The following is a 19,206-nucleotide window of genomic DNA, read 5'->3' as shown; positions in this document are numbered from 1 at the left end:
CATTTAAGCACGTGCACCAGGCATAAAGGACGACTCCATTTTCATTCTAAGCAATTTCTTAAATATATTTGTTGCCTTGAAATAATTTTCAAGTTATTCCCACAGTGCTATCACAAATATTTGCCCTCCCTGAAATTTTTTCTCTGTTTTTGCTTGCTTTATGTTTCAGAGTTTCACATCATCAAACCAATTTTAAAATCAAACAAATTGATCCCGAGTTTTAGGCGCGTTCTCTCTAAGGAAACCCAGCGTTGACCTGCAGCGTTCACTTCTCCTACATCGACAAGCATCGACATAGCGACAGCAGAGAATTACTTGGATTGTGTTGACTTTACAGCAATCCCTCATACCGAGCAGTCATGTAGCAACAGTGGAGGGGAAAAACTCATCTTTAACAGGAAGAAACCTCCAGCAGGACCAGAACCTGGTTCAGTACAAGCGGCCATCTGCCACGACCGCCTGGAGGTTTGAGAAGCCAGAGCAGAGACATAAAAAAAGAAGAGCTGACGTAGGAGTTCCTTCTGTGTTAGTGAAAAGTAAAAAGTTACTAGCAGGAGAAAAAGAATGCTTATTTGATGGCAGCATCATCTCAGCTGGTGCCCTCCTCCAGGAAGCACCTGGCTCTCTGTGAAAGCATATCAGCCCCTGTTGTTAAATTGTAACTTGTCAGTTTACAATTCCTTCAGTCCAAGGACATTTGGACTATGCAGCTGGACAATGGTCCAAAGCACTTCTTCAACCGGGTATTTGAAAATAATCTCACTTTTCATTTTTATACAAAGGCAGCATCCTCAAGAACATTTTAAAAACATGGTTGGAAAAAAGTGATGGAATTATTTATATAAAAATGTTCACAGAAATAGTGACATATTTAGTGATTCAGTACTAAGAGCAAATGTGCTTACAGAAGTGCAGCTGCTTCTGTTACCATGTAGTTACCATCAGCTGGATGCCTCTGTAAGGACAGTGTTTACTGTGAGGGGCTTTCACATGAGATATTTGAGCTAGTCGATTATTTTTCACTGGATTGCCAACAATGCGCCCACAAACCAGAGAGGAGAGAGACTGTCCAGTAATTTGACAAATATAAATCAACAGGGTTGATATGGGTTTGTCTGTGAGATGCTGCTGTCAGGTTTTCAAAGATAACATTAAAATCAGGAAATGTCTGGTTACACAGTGTGGCTGACTTAATGAAATTCAAACTGTCAGCTATAATAACAGAGCACAGTTCATTTCTGCAACATTCAGTGTGTTTTATGTGTGCAGCATCCATATTGAATTGGAAGAGGCTGTAATGTATTTTTCCAGGCATATAGTGCCATTTTATAGCACAATCAAATAACAATGTTACCTTCAGTTGTTATAAAAAGCTATATCTATATATGGGACAACTTAAAAGAAATTATACTTTGCATCACAACCTGGTGCTTTGGAATTATCTTTGTCTTTAAGAAGCTCCTGCTCTTTTAAACACTTCGGTACTTCTCCATGTCTTTTAATGCACTGGATTGAGAAGTAGTTCATATGATGAGGTAAATAGGTGTGCAGTTCCACCAGGCTTTTGCTAATTGCTGCTGCCGCTAGTCTGGAGGAGCTATGTGGGGGTGTGTGGGGTTGGGGTGTTCAATGGGGTGGAAACGCAACTGAAGACTGAAGCTCCAAGGCAGAGCTTCAGGTAAGTATGAGGTGCAATCTATGAACAGGCGTTCCTAAAACATGCATAAATGGGTCAAAGCAACACTGCAGGTATTTGTTTGATGAGGGAATAACATTATAACACGGTATAAAGCTGACAAAAGTCAATTTTACATCAAATTTTCCTTGAAGGTTGTTGCTGGTGCTGAAATCTGACTTTCCACCTCGGGACTACAAAAATTATATAAAATGGAGTACACTGAAGTTTTGTTTTACTTGTGCTTTTCTCTAGTTTACACAGTGACTGTGAGAGGACTGGAGGAAACTATTGGCTGTTTTCAGAGGTCAGTGTGTGGGATACAGGGAACACCCTGGACACATTACTAGTCCCTTGAAGGGTCAAACCAGGGACAGGACAAAAACAACCGTTGACATGCACACTCATGCCTGTGGGTAATGCAGAATCTCCAGTTGAGATGACGAGATACTTGGTGTACAGGAGGAAAGAAACATGAAAAAGCCACACAGAAAGGCCCTGGCCCAGGACCATGCTGTGACATCACTGGACTAATCAGGCTGTGCAGTATTCACCACCAGCAAAGACCCAAAAACACTAAATTCATTCAGCATTTCATTAGTGAGGAGTTGGAGAGTTTGGTGCCTTTGTGTTAGTTTTAAAGCACTGTAATATGAAATGCTGCATGATCTAATTCCTGAGAGACTTGCTAATTTGCAATTTTTGACTTAAAACTTTCATATTTTAGAATTTGATATGGTTGATTGAGATAAGTCACGTCTTTTAGATTAGTTTCTAAAATGTAGCTTTAAGCTGCAGTATGTCGCTTTTATTAAAAAAACATGTTATTTACATATTTGTTAAAACTATCGCCATGTTATGGCGATAGTTTTAACAAGCAGTTTGTTATCAGTTTGTGAAAAGATGGCTATCCTCCACCTCCTCTCTAAGCTTCTATTGCTGTCTGTAGAAATGCACCACTCCCAGTCAAAAACAACCAATCAGAGCCAGAAGGAGGGGCTTAGCGCTGTCAATCATTCTCATGTACTCACTTCTCAATGCAATTCACCTTTACAGGAAAACTGTTTATGCGCTGTCATCAGTGGCCATGCTAACTATCTTTAGCATTCACAACAGGTTGGGGAACAACAGTCAGGATGGAGAGACGCAGTATCATAGCAGAGAGGCATGCTGGGAGGAGGGAGCCCTGCACATGGACAAGACTGACAGCGCTAAGCCCCGCCTCCTGGCTCTGATTGGTTGTTTCTTGTTAGCACTGAGAGAAGGCAGTGGCATTTTTTTCACAGATTATTTGTCTCATAATATACTGTCACAACATAGCGACAGTTTCAACAAATATGTAATAAATATATGTTTTTATAAAAGTTCCATACTGCAGCTTTAAGCTCACCTCAACAGAAATCTGTTGGCAAAGGAAAGCTGGGACTGAATGTCATTTATGGCTGATTGAAGCTGTGAAGAACCCCGACCCGGGTCAGAACCATGTTCTGGCTGTGTAGCATGGTGAACTAATACAGATGCTTAGTTTGCTTTAATGCATGGATGAGTTGAATCATTTCAGATAAGGTCCAGATGCTGTACAGCTTGATTTGATCTTATTGTTGACAGATGTATTTCCTGTCCCCATTGTTAACACATGGGGATTTTAACCCAACTTTAATCTATTTGGGAAAAGCCTTGGCAAGCTATTTACCTGCTATCTTTTTATCTACAGACTCCTCCCATCCATATTTGATATGACTTGGCAATCGTCAAGTCGACCCGAGGCTCATGTGAAAAAATGATTTCATGTCCATAAATAATCTGTGTTGAGTTTTGTTTATGCCCTGCAGTCTGTTGGCTCAGCAACAAGGCAAAAACCTGTGGGTGGTTTTGGAAGATATTTATCTCCACCTCTGCTCCAAAATATTGATGTGAGGTCCTGACACGACCACTCCGCCTCGCTCCTCTCTGAAAGCCACCATTGTATCCCACACAATGGTCTTCTTCAGGGTCCTCTTTGGACACTTCCCTAGACTTTATGCAGGAAAGCCCCCTCTTAGAGAACAAGCTTCATTATTCAGTGTCTGCAGGTTTCTCTGGACAAGCCCAAACAAAAGCCCTTTTAATTGGAGTTTTATTGAGGATTAAACCTTCAGGCCTTATTTTACACATGAGATTTCACAAAGCTTAAGGGAGAGACAGAAGACTGACCCAGCAGACATTTACATGCACATTTAGAAAAAGGTTTGGTATTCTTGTTCTGCCTAACAGCAACATTTTCCTGGCTGCCACAGGAAATAACCCTTAATTAAAGCCACACTGAAGCTTCAGTTTACAGTTTTCATTGTGTCCTGTGATGTGAGTGAAACGTGTTCTGTCAGGATCAGGAAGACCAAAGCTCTCATAGAGGTAAAGAGCCGCCAGGCAGCCTTCCTTTCATGCCTTCAGATTATAAAATTGAGATTCAAAGCAGTATTTCAATTTCAACGTTTACCAGCAGAGTTGAAACCCACTGTTATCTTAATGGTCTTATTGTCTGAGGGAGAAAACTGGACTGGACTGCGTGTTCGAACAGACCAGCAACCAGAAGTATAGAAGAGACAGAAAGAAACAAAAACAAAAATATCATTTTTCAACACACAAGCTAGTATTTATTAGAGGTGAGAGGGTGTGCATTCCTCTGACATTGTGTGGCCATGTTTGGTTTCCTGTTTTCAGTTTCTTATGCCTGGTATGTTGGGAGCAGTAATTGAAAGAAGGTGACAAATTTCACAAAACATCGCCGACAATTTCACAGGTTTGGAAAATGAGGGACTTATTATCCAAGCTATTGTTCTGCCTTTATAAAGGAAATGGGTATTTGGAAATATTTTTCTAGCAGAAGATGCTAGTTGCCTCATGCTCCACTTTAGAATATTTCATGCTCCATCAGAACATCAGAGTCTCCTTGCAGATCAGACCCAGGTTAAAACAAGCAGTGCTGGTTGCTGCTCTGCCCCGAGCCTTGATGCTGTCTGGTGGTGAACTGATCTTCAGTGAAAACCAGAACTTTGTTTTGCAATAAATAAATATTCATTTAAACAATCCAGACTAGTTGGTCCCTGAGGCTAAGGCTAAATGCTAGTTGGAGAAGGGCCACAACATCTTAACTCTCTATAATATGCAATATGCCTCAAACTATGCTATGCTAACAAGCCATAGCATTTGTGGCACACTATGTTGAGGTGAACCAGCTGTAGTGTAGCAGAGAGAAAGGAAGAGAATGTGGGCAGCATATACACATGGATGATTGACACTGCTTAGCCCCTCCCCCTGGCTCTGATTGGTTGTTTTTGACCGGGAGCGGTGCATTTCTGCAGATGGCAGTAGTAGCTCAGGGAAGAGGTGTAGATTGATATTTCCACAGATTATCTGTTTCATAACATTCTGTCATTACATGGTAGCAGTTTTAACAAATACGTGAAATTTTTTTGTTTGTTTGTTTGTTTTTCTTTAGAAAAGTTACATACTTTTAAGTAGATTCGCTCTTAGATGTGATTGAGTGATCCAGATCCAGGAATGTCCCATGGAGACAAAGGCTTCACATCCCGGCCGCTGGGAGGACATGATGGTGCGTGATGCATACAGTATGTGCTGCCGATGAACAGGAGGCCCTGCTGATGTGAACAGGGTCAAGGCTTTGTGCTGACCCCGGGCGTCTGGGGCCGAAGTGGCACAGGTCATGTGAATTGTCAGCACTCATCAACACAGTCAGTGAGAGTGTGATTGTTCCATCGCCACAACATGCCAACATTTCATGACAGAGTTCATGATTGGCCGCACCGTCAGTGGTGCGCTCATCAGACCTTAGCGGGGCCAAGACTGACATCATTACTGAACTGAACCGGCCCGTCACTGGTATTCAGAACAACACAGAGAAACAAGGCTTTTTTTTTTCTTCTTGGTGTCAAATGAGAAACCACATGTGTTAAAACACCACACCCACAATTCACCTCATGATTAATTTCTGTCTTCTTCCAGAGTTACATGACTTGGAGACTAAGTATTACATTTTGAAATCTATCCAAAATACATACGATAATGGCTGTATTATTATGACTCAGGCCATATTATGACTATGTTATGTATGTTTTGTATACCTGGACTAAGATTAAGCAACATTGTTACTTTTACTTTAAACCAGAAACCTCTGTTATCCGGAAATCGGAAAGTTTGACTAACTTGTCTTCCTCCCTTTCAAACAAGGAGGGTGAGGCTGTTATCCTGTGGCATTTATTGGTCACGGTGGATTTATGTACAGAGCTCACAACAGGATTTCAGAGTGAACATTTTATTTCATGACACAAGCACATGCTCAACTTGTTTCAACACAATATTATGTTTCTGTTTCTATGTGTAGACTTAAACAAATGACTTTATTGATACTGACATGATTTCAGTAATAAGCTTTTTTAAAAAAACATTGTGGTTATGAATCATTGTTGCAGGAACAACAATGTTCCTGCAACAATGTTGTTGCAAGAACCCCCCCAAAAAAAACATTCTAGATTTGTGTAAGCCTTACATCATGGGTGGTAAAACATGTAAATCTGAAACAAAATAACATGGCTACATTGCACTTTTGTTAGAACATGATGATCCCGGTTTGAAGTGCAAACATTCAAATGCTCATTTACAATATATACAGTGGCTATGAAAGGTTATTGGCATGGTAAAAACTGGATCTTTTTATGAAGAAACAATAACAGATTCATTACATCATCAAATCATATTGTGAACAAATATAAAAGTAAAGTGTACATTTTTTCATACAGTTTAATCAGCACACTCCTCGACATTTCTCTGGTGAAGAAACAGGATGCATGGATAATAATAAAGCAAATTCCTGAATAAATGTTTGGTCACAGGATGGGAAAATGATGACATGACTGATACTTAGGCCCTGGGAACCTTTCTCAGAAGCCTGTCTGCTAGAACAGGCTGAAGTAATATCACCAGCTGAGTTAAATGCCAAAAAGAGAAAACATTTTTCAAAAACTATTAAAAACAAAAACACTCCAGAATGAATCTCAACAGCCATTGGAAAGTCTGATATCTTAGGTAAATGACAAACACAACCTCTGATGAAAAATATGGAATCAGTACTCCTGGTGGTTGCTTGATGAGTTGTTTTACTGAGCATTATTTTCCTAACGTTCAGAGATAGCTGCTTATTAATTCATAATTTCATTATCTGTTAGCATAACACTTTGGCGTGATCAACTCAGTTCCATTTATGGACTCCAGTTGTTTAAATTGATCCAGTTTCCTGGAGACACTTGAGTCAGTTTTGTTGCCAAAAAAGCGGTTGTGGCCTGAGAGGATGATTGTGTGATGGGTTGAACACATGAAGAAGAAGAAGAAGAAGAAACGTAAAAGGCAAATCAATACAGTTTTTGTTTAGTTCCCAACAGTCACTGTTAATAATAATTCTTCTGCTCCTGGTGCCATTTGACCGATGGTTGTATGGCTGTTTAAAATGCATGCAGTCAGAGATTCAGAGTAAAAAAATTGTTTAACTGAATCATCATATATTCCACAAATCACTGTCTGCCTACTCCAGACAGAATCTTCTAAGTCTGCGGTGTTTGAAGTGAGTCTGCCGCCACTAAGTGATTTCGCTAATTCTGCTTGTGGATCTACTACAGCAGCAGCGAGGATGAGCTCTGGGTTAATGGAGAGCTCAGACTCCTGACACGCACATTACTAACATTTCTTATTCCATCAATCCAAAGAAAGCTTAATAATGAAATCAAGATTTGTCAGAATAATAACGCAACTTTACACCAAGCAAAGAGCGTTCAAACTTCTCTTCAGGAAAGGCAGATCAGCTCAGTGACCTTTCCAGACATAGTCTGGATTTCAAACAAACTGAAAGTATATGGTGGAAACTGAAAAACAAGGTAAATGAAAAGGCTCTGCCTTTTTTGTTCATTTCCTCAACACCAAATGATTACATTTCTTTTCAATCCATAATGTGAAAAATGATACACCAATGAGGCAACTTTGTTTTGTATATACAGTATATCTTGAGATGTTTGACAAAGATTGAACGTTCAGCTAGAATCAGAATCAACTTTTTTTCACCACGTTTGTGCACCCAAACAAAAACTTGGACTTCGGCTCCACTTTGCTCCTGGTGAAGACAGTAAATGTGACCACAGAATGGTGGTAGCTGAACCTGTCGCAATAAGCAATTAATCAATCACTTTTATGAGACAACATGAAATTGATTGCTTCTGATGATTCATATTTATTGAAGGGCAATTTTGTTTGGAAACTAAATAATCCAATTTATTAAAGGTTTTGAGTTTTTATTGTGGAGTTTATTTCCTTTTTTATTTATAGATTTTGGTTGTTGTGAGTTTCGTTTGTAAAGAACACAATTTCTTTGAAATTTTGCATTGAGTTCATCCTCAATAATGCAATGGTGAACTTGTATTATTATGCCATTATCATTATATAGTTGAAAATGGTTTCAAAACCATAATGTTATTGTTTATCTCAATAATTTCTGGGGCAATTTATCATCCAGAAAAAATTACTAGAGTGACAGGCATACTATTTACTAAATAGACCAGCTTTGGGTCATATCTGGGGTTTTTTTTTTTTGGTTTTTTGTCTTGTTTTAGGGGTTTTTTTGACAACAAAATAGAAAAACTGATCAAATATATTCTAAGAAAGATATTTTCTGCCCCAGGTTGTATTCAGTAGTCAGCTGATTGGTAATATAGCAGGAAAATAATATTGTTTTCAGTTTGTTATTATAATTGATTATCCAAAGCTGTGCAAAACAAATTAAAGGATTGGAAAATTGTATAACAACATGCTTTAGAAGATAACAGGAAAGGCTGTAAAGCCTGACTGAGGCCCAAAAATAGATCTACGTCCAATGATAGGTTCTACATGAGTTCTTACAGATAAATACTGAGAATCCTCTAACTGGTTGCCATCCTGGCAAGCCTGGATACAAATTACCTGTGCTCATTCCTCAATGAAGTTCACCTGATATGTGACCTGATTGCCATTGTCCCATGCATACAGAAGCTTATCCTTTGGGTTGTAGTCGATCTGGGTGGTGAAGGAGTACTCGTTGGTGAATGGCAAACGTGGGATTGCCTCCGTGTTTGTGTGGGTGTCATAAGCATAGTTCACCTCAGCTTCTTTCTGGTTGTACACATCGACAGCGTACAGGACACCACAGATGATGAAGCAGTTTCCATAAGAGTTCCGCTTGAGGCCTGTTCGGTAGGTCGTTTCCTTTTTCAGGGACAGGTCTCCGGGATCCAGTTTGCTAATCACAATCAACTCTTGCTGGTTGTAGTCATAGTCCAGAGATGGGTAGATTACCCACAGACCACTTTCGTCAACTGCAAAGTCAATATCCGAGTGTCCCCTCCACTTCCAGCGGTTGGTGTCCTCATAGACGACATCGTGCAGCAGAGTCCACGCTGCCATATATCGCATCCTCAGATCATACTTAATGATGTTCTTAGTGAAGGCCCTGTTGTAGTAGAACGCTCCGTTATAAACCACATGGCCAGTCCCGATCCAGTTATAGGGCAGTTTGTAAAGATTACTCCAACGCCCTAGAACAAATGACAGAACAGGATTAGCTTTTGCTCCTTCATTACGACACTCAAGTCTCATTTGCCAATGAACACATTCTGCTTTAACATCGTATCATCACTGATGCAATCTGCCTGCGTGACAACCAATAATGTCAATGTTTATGTTATCCCATGACTGGGATACTGTGATCCAAGAAAAACCAGGCTGTGCTTTGGCCCTCAGAGAGAATATTTCTTTAATCTTTAGTCATCTTCCCAGCCCCAGGCATGCTCCCTCCCTTATCGTAATGCATCTCTTGAGACTGCATGGCCTGGACTCAGCTATGAACACTTGATCCAAAAGTCTTATCTGCCAACAAAAACACACACTACCACAGTCAAACATCTGCACATGCCCACTTAGATAAAATAAAAAGACTGTCTTCAAACAGGTGGTAAGTATCTTCACAGATACTTTATTGAGCGTCTAACTCTAACTGTTCATTTAGCATCTGCAGCTACATCTTGAATTCTGATAGCTTATTGAGAAAAGAGTCCTCTCCCTCTGGTTCTACTTCTGGACATAAATGGTCTCTACAGGTAAAGGCACTGATGTGTCCCAACAAGTTAACACATTTGTGTTTAATTTAGATAAAAGACAAAAGACAGAGATGTTGATAGAGTTGTTATTTTATCCATTCTAGCTCCCATAAACGGAGCCATCAAATTAAGGGCCACTCTTTATGGCTGTTGCTTGGCTTCCATCACTTTCTGTAGGGAGTTGCATCTGCCAAAAAACATAAAATCTGACTGTGAATTTATTCCCTCTGTTTGACTGAAGCTGAACAAATCAGGCCTACTTATGGTGCATCAAAGTTCAAAGACAATTTAACTCCACAATATATTTGAGAAGTGTTGTAACTTGTTAACACCTGAATCAGTAAAAAAAAAAAAAAGGTGCATTTTGCAAAACATAGAGAGGTCTTGATCTCAGCCATGTAAACTGAGAACAATAACATAAAATATAATTTCTACATGTCTAAAGCCAGTCTGCAAAAAACAGACAGTTTGGTCAGTTGTTCATTACTACAAAGGAAATAGCAGCCACACAGACAATACTGGATAAGAGATGCATTATGCTTTACTTACTGTGAGTTGCAAACATGAAGCTTCCCTTGCTAAGCTGATTTTTTTCACAGTACCAGACTGTATGTGCACAGGCTTAGCGTAACAGTGATCCTGTTTGTGTAGGATTTCCCCCCTGAACTAACACACTTTGTACTATAGGTGTCACTTTCTAATCACATCCTATTTCCCATTCTAACCCTCCAATCTCAGGAAGTCCGATGTAGATAAACTGAAGCCTGTGAAGAACAAAAACAATGTGGAGCAGAACCCCTCCACCCCCACTCTTAACCCCACTCTCTCTGGTCCTACCCCTGAGGCCAACCGGCTCTCTTAATCCTCTTCTGCTGGATTTAGTTCAAAAAGAAAGGCCAAAGCACATGTCAAGGAACAGCAGGAAGCACCGCTACTCACAGAGATACCTAGTCATCCGCACACAGCTGTGAGCTCACCACACCACAGGATGCCTCACATGTAAGTGCATTTAGTAAACCCAATGTCTAAACATATCTAAATCAACAAGTCAAATCCAACATGTGCAGATCTTCTCCACGCTCCCAGAAAGAATGTTACAAGTCTGCAGTTCATTCGGACATAGGAACGGTAAACTGTCTCATCTGTGTATTCATCATGTTGCATATTGGTGTCTGTTCATACTTTTATTAAGTCAAACAGGAATTATAGCAAATACTACATGTTTTTCTAAACCAAAGCTTTGGAAAAATACTGTGTGGAAGGTAAAGACAAAAGTGTTTGGAATGTGTGTGTCCCATTAGGTCTGGCATTAAAGGGTTTAGGACTTGATGAAAAAGATCTCCATGTCAGCAGTCAAACATGGTGGATGTAATGTGATGTTCTTGGTCCTCTTGTTGTCACTGATGGACCATGAATTCTACTCTCTACCAGAAGATACTGAAGGAAAACTTACATCCATCCGTTCTTGACCTGAGTTATACAGCGGGACATTGCTCCAAATCACACCAACAAATCCACCACTGAAAAACTCGTTAAAAAAGATTTTGCAACTTAAATCTAGATAAAACACTTATAAAACAATAAAACAATGATCTTAAGCTGGCCATTCCTTAAAAACCCTTCAGTGTGGTTGCATGACAAAATATGCAAAAACGCTACAAATCTGTTAGGGGTTTTTATCGTCCATGTCACTGTACATTACCAGCGTTACCAGGTTAACATACATAAAGAGCAGCCATTGGTTTACTCTTTATGCATGTTATGCTTTCCTGCTTGGTCAATAATGCTGTGGATCACAGTCCATTTGCTCAGTCTTTGGGTAAATTGTGCAAAAATAACCATCTTACAAATACATGGCTATTGAAATGAATTGATAGAACATAATGACATCAGCCACTGAAATGCCTTAACTTTAAATATTCCCACAAACTCAAATGTCTGGAATAAAACTAAAACAAAGCTTGAAGTCCAAACACAGGGATGAACTATATCTTGTAGATTATATGCATTTTCTCAAAAACACCAGAATGATGCGTACCTTGTTTGAAGTTATCCAGGTTACGGAACTCCACCAGGTTGTTGCCATAGTAGTAATTAGTCACGTAGATCTTGGAGTCCTTAGCCAAAGGATCCTTCATCCAGGCTCCCTCATTGCGCCCATAACTGTGTTGTTTCTCCGGTTGCTCAATGGATGCCAGAGTTCCTTCACAGTTGAGAATCTTCCCTGGAAGTAACAAGCAGAAAATTCAACCTGCATGTCCGGGAGAGAATGATTCGCATTAACATGAGCTTAAATTGATTCCATGCTTCTACATGTCTTGGCAGCTCAAGACTGCACGATCTTCTGCTGCTCAGTTGGGCGGCCTCACTGTCGTGACAGCATGCAGCAAAATACTGATCTTATCACAGCACAGAGTTCAACACATACCTTCTCTGTGGAGGCTGGGCCGACTGTTGTTGTTGGAGTTGTCCAGCACCAGCACAATAGTAGGAGCTGGTCTTTCAGACCGGGGCGTGCTTTGGATAGTGGTAGTAGTGGGCTCTGTGGTGGTGGACGTTGTGGTGGTGGTGGCGGTAGTAGTGGTGGTGGTGGTAATGGTAGCAGTGGGAGCTGTAGTGGGGTCAAAGGTCTCAGCCACAGTTCCCTCAACAGGCTCTAGGATAGTTTCAGTCCCTCCATCCTCAGGCTCATTTTCTGTTAGATGATGGACCGGGTGTGTTTTCACAGAGTGGTCTGAGATGAAGGAGCAGATGATAAGGGGAATCAGAATAAGAGAGACAATACCTGGAGGATGACTGCTGTTAGAACGGATAAACACTGCTTTCTTCTTCTAACCTCATGAGCCATCATTGCATCATTGAGCCATTATGACCAAAGCATCAAGGTCATCGTTTCAACACAGGTTTTTGCTTTATTATCAAAAATATGTAAAACAAAAATGTTAACATTTGGGTGTGTATTTGTAAGCATATTTATTCCCTCTCAGCACAGGTCGATGGATACGTCAGCCGGCCGACATTTTGTGTCAATATTTGTGTTCATTTCTTGTATTGACATCGGCCAATGCGTGCATTTGCTTGCCAGGTCGTTAGAGCAGCAGCTATGCCTTGAGATCACATGACCTCATACATTGCTTCTCCATCCAGGCAGAGAGCAGCTGGTAATGTTGTAAGACTGAGTGCCAACAACAACCAGCGTAAGTTTTAACATTTTAATACATATTTAGCTGTCTAATTTAGCTGCATCTTTGAAAGTCTTTGTCTCACTGTGAGCGGTGGAACAGCGGTGTTAAATGTTCTACGTTGTTTGTTACCCATTTTTAGTATGTTTTCCTTGTTTTGTTAATAAATGTTTCCTTTTTGTTTAAATTGAGGCTTTTAACATTTGTCATCATTGTGTCATTTTTATCATATAAGTGGAGGAAGAAAAAGAAATATCAGCTTCAAGAGTTGGCCAGAAAAAATCGGCCACAGATGTTGGGGATCGGTTAGACTGATGTCAAAATCATCAGTATCCACACCATCCTTAAAAAGCCTGTATCAGTCAATTTCTGCCTCTTTATTACCAAGTGTGCAACTGAAAAGTATCTGTTTCTAAGGGCCGCTGCACTACAGAAAGATATTTGATATATGGAGTTTTTTGTAAAGCAAGAAATTGAGGGCCGACCTTTTATATATAGTAACCAGTGGTGGATATTTTTCCACTGCATGCATTTGGAAATGTTCATATGCAAAACATAAAATATCTCAAAACAAAACAATGGTCAGTAAGTAATTGGATAAATCCCAGGTCAGAATGGCAAAAGAAAAATAATTTAAAAAAAGCGACTTGTACTTGGCTTGTTGAGGAGAAGAGCAGGAGTTGTGGAACAGAACAGCCAGATGAGAAACAACAGGAGCTTTACACGAAAAATATCAGATTAAAAATACAGCATTATTACTATTTGTCAACATTAAAAAGCAACTCTCACCAAGCAAAAAGGGCAACAAAATTTGGTTGGAAACAAGAAAACTGTAAGAGTGGAAACACAGTACAAAAAGCCTTTGACTGTCTAAACGTCGACTGAAGTTTAGGATCAATTTTATTAAAAACTTCTCATGGAAGAACTGTTTAAATGTTTTATCAGTCAACTCCAGTCTCAATTGCAATTTCTCCTGCTAAAAAGTTGACAGTCTGATGGTGGGGCAGCCTTCCACTGGTCCTGAAACTGCTGCATTCCAAGCTGGCTGACAGATGTGTGGGGAAAGTCTTCCTGACACGCATGCTGACACCACATGGACCTGAGGACAGCGAGAAGAAGCTGCTTCTTCTGCAAAGATGTCAAGCAATTAAGCGTTCTTGGTATCAGGAGATCCTTCGCAGAGGTTTGGATTGTTCCAGAGATTAGCGGCAGCAGGGCCACAGCAGAAATAAACATGTTTTATGGCACTTGTTAAAGCCGATCCGTTTAAACTGTATGGATGTCTGACGGTCACCGATTCACTTGGATGTGTTGCACAAACTACCAGCCCAGAGAAAGCAAAGTGTCCTTAGCAGCAGACTGCTTTGAGGTTATATAACAGATAACATCATTTCATTGTTGATTGATGGGACAGATATCTGTGCTTAATAAGGCACACACAAGGGACATAAAAAATATGCTGTGTTAGAAAAGATCAAACACTCTTAAATGAAGCTTGATATTATAATGAGGCACTGTAAGCATTTATAATTGAGTCATTTTTTGCACGATTTATACCACATGTCCAACATTCTAGTTGCATGACAATATTGAATTGTACAAGTACAATGAAGTATTGCATTTATTAAACATGAAGAGCAGTAATGCAGTGATATTGTCTCTGAAGCCACATGATGTGTTGTTAGAATGCCCACTTCAAAATAGAAAAGAAATACAGGTTTTTCATTTTGATCTCTTTTGTTTAAGACAGATTTCAGAGGATTTTCAGGTCAACATGTATAGGGCTTATAAAAAAAATATTCACCTCTTGAATGTTTTATCATTTTATTGATTTTACAAATCAATCAGGATCAATAAAATGAGCCATTTTACAAAAAAAAACCCTTCAATGTCAAAGTGAATACTGATTTCTACAAAATGCCAATTTTCCTTTTTTGCATAAAGTAAATGATTTTATAATTTTATCATTAAAAATGACTGGCCTAATTCAACACAGGTCCAGCCAGTTGATAGTTTCTCAGTGAGTTGAATGGAGATCAGAGTTTAGATTTGTTCTCTGAGCCCGACCTGAACCAGACTCAAAAATCGGGCTGGGTCGAAATGATTTGGGTCGGTATTGATCTGGGTTTTTCTATCCCTTTCTTTCTGTAACATTGCTTCTTTTTGGATTCCATAAAAAGCTACAGCCTGACATGTAGACGACTGTTCTGTGCTGACAGACATTAAAAATGAAGAGAGAATTCCCTAGAACAAGTTGATATTTGGCTATAGACACTTCTCAGTTTTTCATGTTTTTATATCCATGCTAGAAACGTCCCACTCCATTCATTCCCCATGGAACTTGTGCGATGAGGCGACAGTCCCTTGTTCTCATCCAGCTGAGCGACCGCCATAATTAAAAAGCAAATAAATAAAAAGTTAAAAATGTTCAACTTTTGTTTCTGTCTGTAGTCACAGAGAACTTTGACCTTTCTCTGTCGTTTGTCGCTCACCGTCTGTCGAGCTGATGAACTACACAACCACCCACAGGAGAGAAGCTTTTGATTAATCTATATGATGTAATATTATCGCTTTAACATTTTCAGATTAACTACATGCATTAACATGTTAATTTTGACAGCCCTATTATATATAGGCAGACAGGGACACAGGAAAGGTGACCCTTCTCCTCCTTTTTAAAAAGATGTCACTCCCTGCCCCCGTATTTGAAATGGGATTTTTGGCCCTAACTACATGTGATGAAAGTCTGGATTTGTAACTGCCTTTTCTGGCTATTTAAGGGTCACTGCATCCTGTCTCAGCAGAAGCAACAGGTGCAGATGTTTGACAAAAGTGCTTGGGCTCTGTCAGATTCACATACATGGCAGAACATAGCGTCTGACAGCTCTATGCTGTGAAAACGCAGCAGCCCTAATCACCCCTCTACAGACCTGAAGAGGATTCAGGAAACGCTTTCTCTTCGATGTCAGGGTCCTTCTGCCTCACTGAGAGGAGCAGAGCTGAGGCTCGTCATGAACATGGCAGCTCTGCATTCAGACTGTCCTCAATGACGTCCATTTCTACCGCTGATGTAGAAAAGCTTTGATTTCCTGCTAATAGAAACCCCAAGGCCAGAGCAGATAAAGAGCTGCACAGGGTCGTTTTCTATAATCGTTCCTTTCGCTTCAAATTTTAAAAAATGAGCGAAACAATGAGAGCCTTATCCTGCAGTTATTTAAAGGCTGTTCTGGGAACACTCCTACTGTCCCAGTAAATACTGACCCTACTTGCCTGTTGTTTTCTGATTCAGAGTCATGAGGGCTCAGAGACTAATGGATTGTTATCAACACCCACAGTGGATCAGACCCAGACGACCACACTCACTGCAGATTGTTGAACATATTTACCTCACATTGACTTGCCCTTCATGAATGTTGACTGGAGAGTATACAGGTTGTTTAGATCAAAGTTATAACTCGTACCTCCTCTTTGGTCGTCTTGGTTGGTCTTAGAGGCCTTGTAGTATGTGATGCTCCTCACCACACCAGGCTGCTGGCCAACCACCTTCGATTTTGGAGTTGGGTCGGGCTTAATCGGTTTCCCAGGCTTTATGACCTCTTTCTTGGGCTTGACTGGTTTTTCTTTGGGTGCCTTTGGAGGTGTTTTGGCAACAGGGGTCTTTTTGTTTGCTACCTTTCCTGGAGGCTTGACTTTCTCATCATGAGTGTCCTGTGAAAACACGAGAGAGTTGGAAATAGGCTAAAGTGCTTCTTATGGAGTTACATGATTTGTGGTGTATTTTTAAGGTGTGGGATAACTTCTATAAAAATAGCATAAAATGTCTTTGTTCATGATTTAGAAAACTATTACAGGTAAAAAAAAAGTGAATATTTGAAAAATTATATTTTTGGTCACGGATTTCAGAAAAGTGAACTCATATAGGTTCTTTACACACAAAGTCAAAAATAAATAAAAATTTCATGATTATGGCTTGCAGAGAATGAAAACCCGACAATCTGTGTCTTAGAAGATTACAATATTACTCATTACATTTTGAGCCCTAATTTTAAACATAAATCTCAGACTTATTTCTGTGCACTCAGTACTTGTTTAGGGCTCCTGTGGCATAAATCACTGCATCTCGTTATTCTGGTTTTTACCAAATTAAATTACGGTAATTAGAAATTTAAACTGACCTAAAAAGCTCACTGCGTGTTTTCAAGGGGACATATCTTGCAAAATCCACTATTTTGTATATGGTACTTTCAGAGTCTTTTACATTCATATTCTCTCCAGGTGCTGGATACCTTTATTTTCTTTTTGGACTATATTTTTCAGTCTGTTCATTTCTCTCTATTTGCTATGACGTTTTCTTGGCTATGATGTCATCACATTTGCTGTGGAACTGCTAAACAAGGTCATGACTTCCAGCAAATTGGTTTTGTGAAGCCGCCATTTTTTCCCCCTCGCATGTAACTGAAATTGTCTACTTGCAATTTCAGTTATGCCAAAATTGCAAGTAGACAAGTCAAAATGTTTGGTTCTAGTTTGTGTTAATGCACAGCAGTCCTTACATCAAAGCCTCTTCAAACTGTCTGATTAAATGAGATTATTCTCAGGCATGTACCACATCAGTTTTTGGAGCACTGCTTCAGCAACCTCAGTCCCTTTTCTCTCTTTTGAAACGAGGGAAAACGACATGCTCCAAATAATAATGATTTACATGTGAAAAAGGATTTAAAAGTACGATATATCTACACTGTAAAAAAAAGTATGAAAGAAAAAAAGAGAAAAAATTGTCTGTAAAATACTGGCAACCACAGAATTTTATTGTATAAATATGGATTTTAACGTATTTATACGGTAAATTTTCAGTAACCACAGCTGCCAGTATTTTACGGTGAATTAGAGACTTTTATTTACAGTGCACTTTAATATCACAGTAAAAGTTTTTTGGTACGGTAAATGTACCAAAAAAAGGAACCATAACTGATTCAATGAGCCACTCACAGTTTCACTTAGTTGGAACAATCTGGTCCAACTAAGCACAACCTAACTGCATCACAGCCATTTCTAATACACTGCCTGGCCAAAAAAAAGTCGCCACCAAAAAATGGTCACACTCTCTAATATTTTGTTGGACCGCCTTTAGCTTTGATTACATTCGCTGTGGCATTGTTTCAATAAGCTTCTGCAGTGTCACAAGATTTATTTCCATCCAATGTTGCATTAATCTTTCACCAAGATCTTGTATTGATGATGGGAGAGTCTGACCACTGCGCAAAGCCTTCTCCAGCACATCCCAAAGATTCTCAGTGGGGTTAAGGTCTGGACTCTGTGGTGGCCAATCCATGTGTGAAAAAGATGTCTCATGCTCCCTGAACCACTCTTTCACAATGTGAGTCCGATGAATCCTGGCATTGTCATCTTGGAATATGCCCGTTCCATTTGGGAAGACAAAATCCATTGATGGAATAACCTGGTCATTCAGTATATTCAGGTAGTCAGCTGACCTCATTCTTTGGGCACACAATGTTGCTGAACCTAGACCTGACCAACTGCAGCAACCCCAGATCATAGCACTGCCCCCACAGGCTTGTACAGTAGGCACTAGGCATGATGGGTGCATCACTTCACCTGCCTCTCTTCTTACCCTGATGCGCCCATCACTCTGGAACAGGGTAAATCTGGACTCATCAGACCACATGACCCTCTTCCATTCCTCCAGAGTCCAATCTTTATGTTCCCTAGCAAACTGAAGCCTTTTTTCTGGTTAGCCTTACTGATTAGAGGTTTTCTTACGGCTACACAGCTGTTCAATCCCAACCCCTTGAGTTCCCTTCGCATTGTGCGTGTGGAAATGCTTTTGCGTTCACAATTAAACATACTCCTGAGTTCTGCTGTTGTTTTTCTTCGATTTGATTTGACCAAACGTTTAAGTAATCGCCGATCACGATCATTCAAGATTTTTTTCCGACCACATTTCTTCCTGGAAGACGATGGTTCCCCACCATCCTTCCAGTTTTTAATGATGCGTTGGACAGTTCTTAACCCAATTCTAGTAGTTTCTGCAATCTCCTTAGATGTTTTCTCTGCTTGATGCATGCCAATGATTTGACCCTTCTTAAACAGACTAACATGACCACAGGATGTGTCTTTTGATAATAATAATAATTTTTACTTTATTCATCCCAGCAGG

At 39.8% G+C, this 19,206-nt stretch overlaps 1 protein-coding gene across 1 annotated transcript in view; it reads right to left on the bottom strand.

Moving 5' to 3' along the window:
• Positions 1-5,971: 5,971 nt before the first annotated feature.
• Positions 5,972-19,206, bottom strand: part of olfml2a (olfactomedin like 2A) — a 30,273-nt gene continuing 17,038 nt past the window's right edge. The window contains exons 5-8 of the mRNA XM_005802176.2: positions 16,490-16,736; positions 12,275-12,580; positions 11,885-12,070; positions 5,972-9,285 (exon numbers count right to left, since the gene is read on the bottom strand). Coding sequence (XP_005802233.2) covers positions 8,681-9,285; positions 11,885-12,070; positions 12,275-12,580; positions 16,490-16,736 — 1,344 coding nt within the window. The 3' untranslated portion in view covers positions 5,972-8,680. The remainder of the gene's footprint in view (positions 9,286-11,884; positions 12,071-12,274; positions 12,581-16,489; positions 16,737-19,206) is intronic.

This window comes from Xiphophorus maculatus, chromosome 11, assembly GCF_002775205.1.
Source record: "Xiphophorus maculatus strain JP 163 A chromosome 11, X_maculatus-5.0-male, whole genome shotgun sequence".
In the NCBI taxonomy this organism is placed as follows: domain Eukaryota; kingdom Metazoa; phylum Chordata; class Actinopteri; order Cyprinodontiformes; family Poeciliidae; genus Xiphophorus; species Xiphophorus maculatus.
This window is presented reverse-complemented; position numbering and strand designations above follow the sequence as displayed.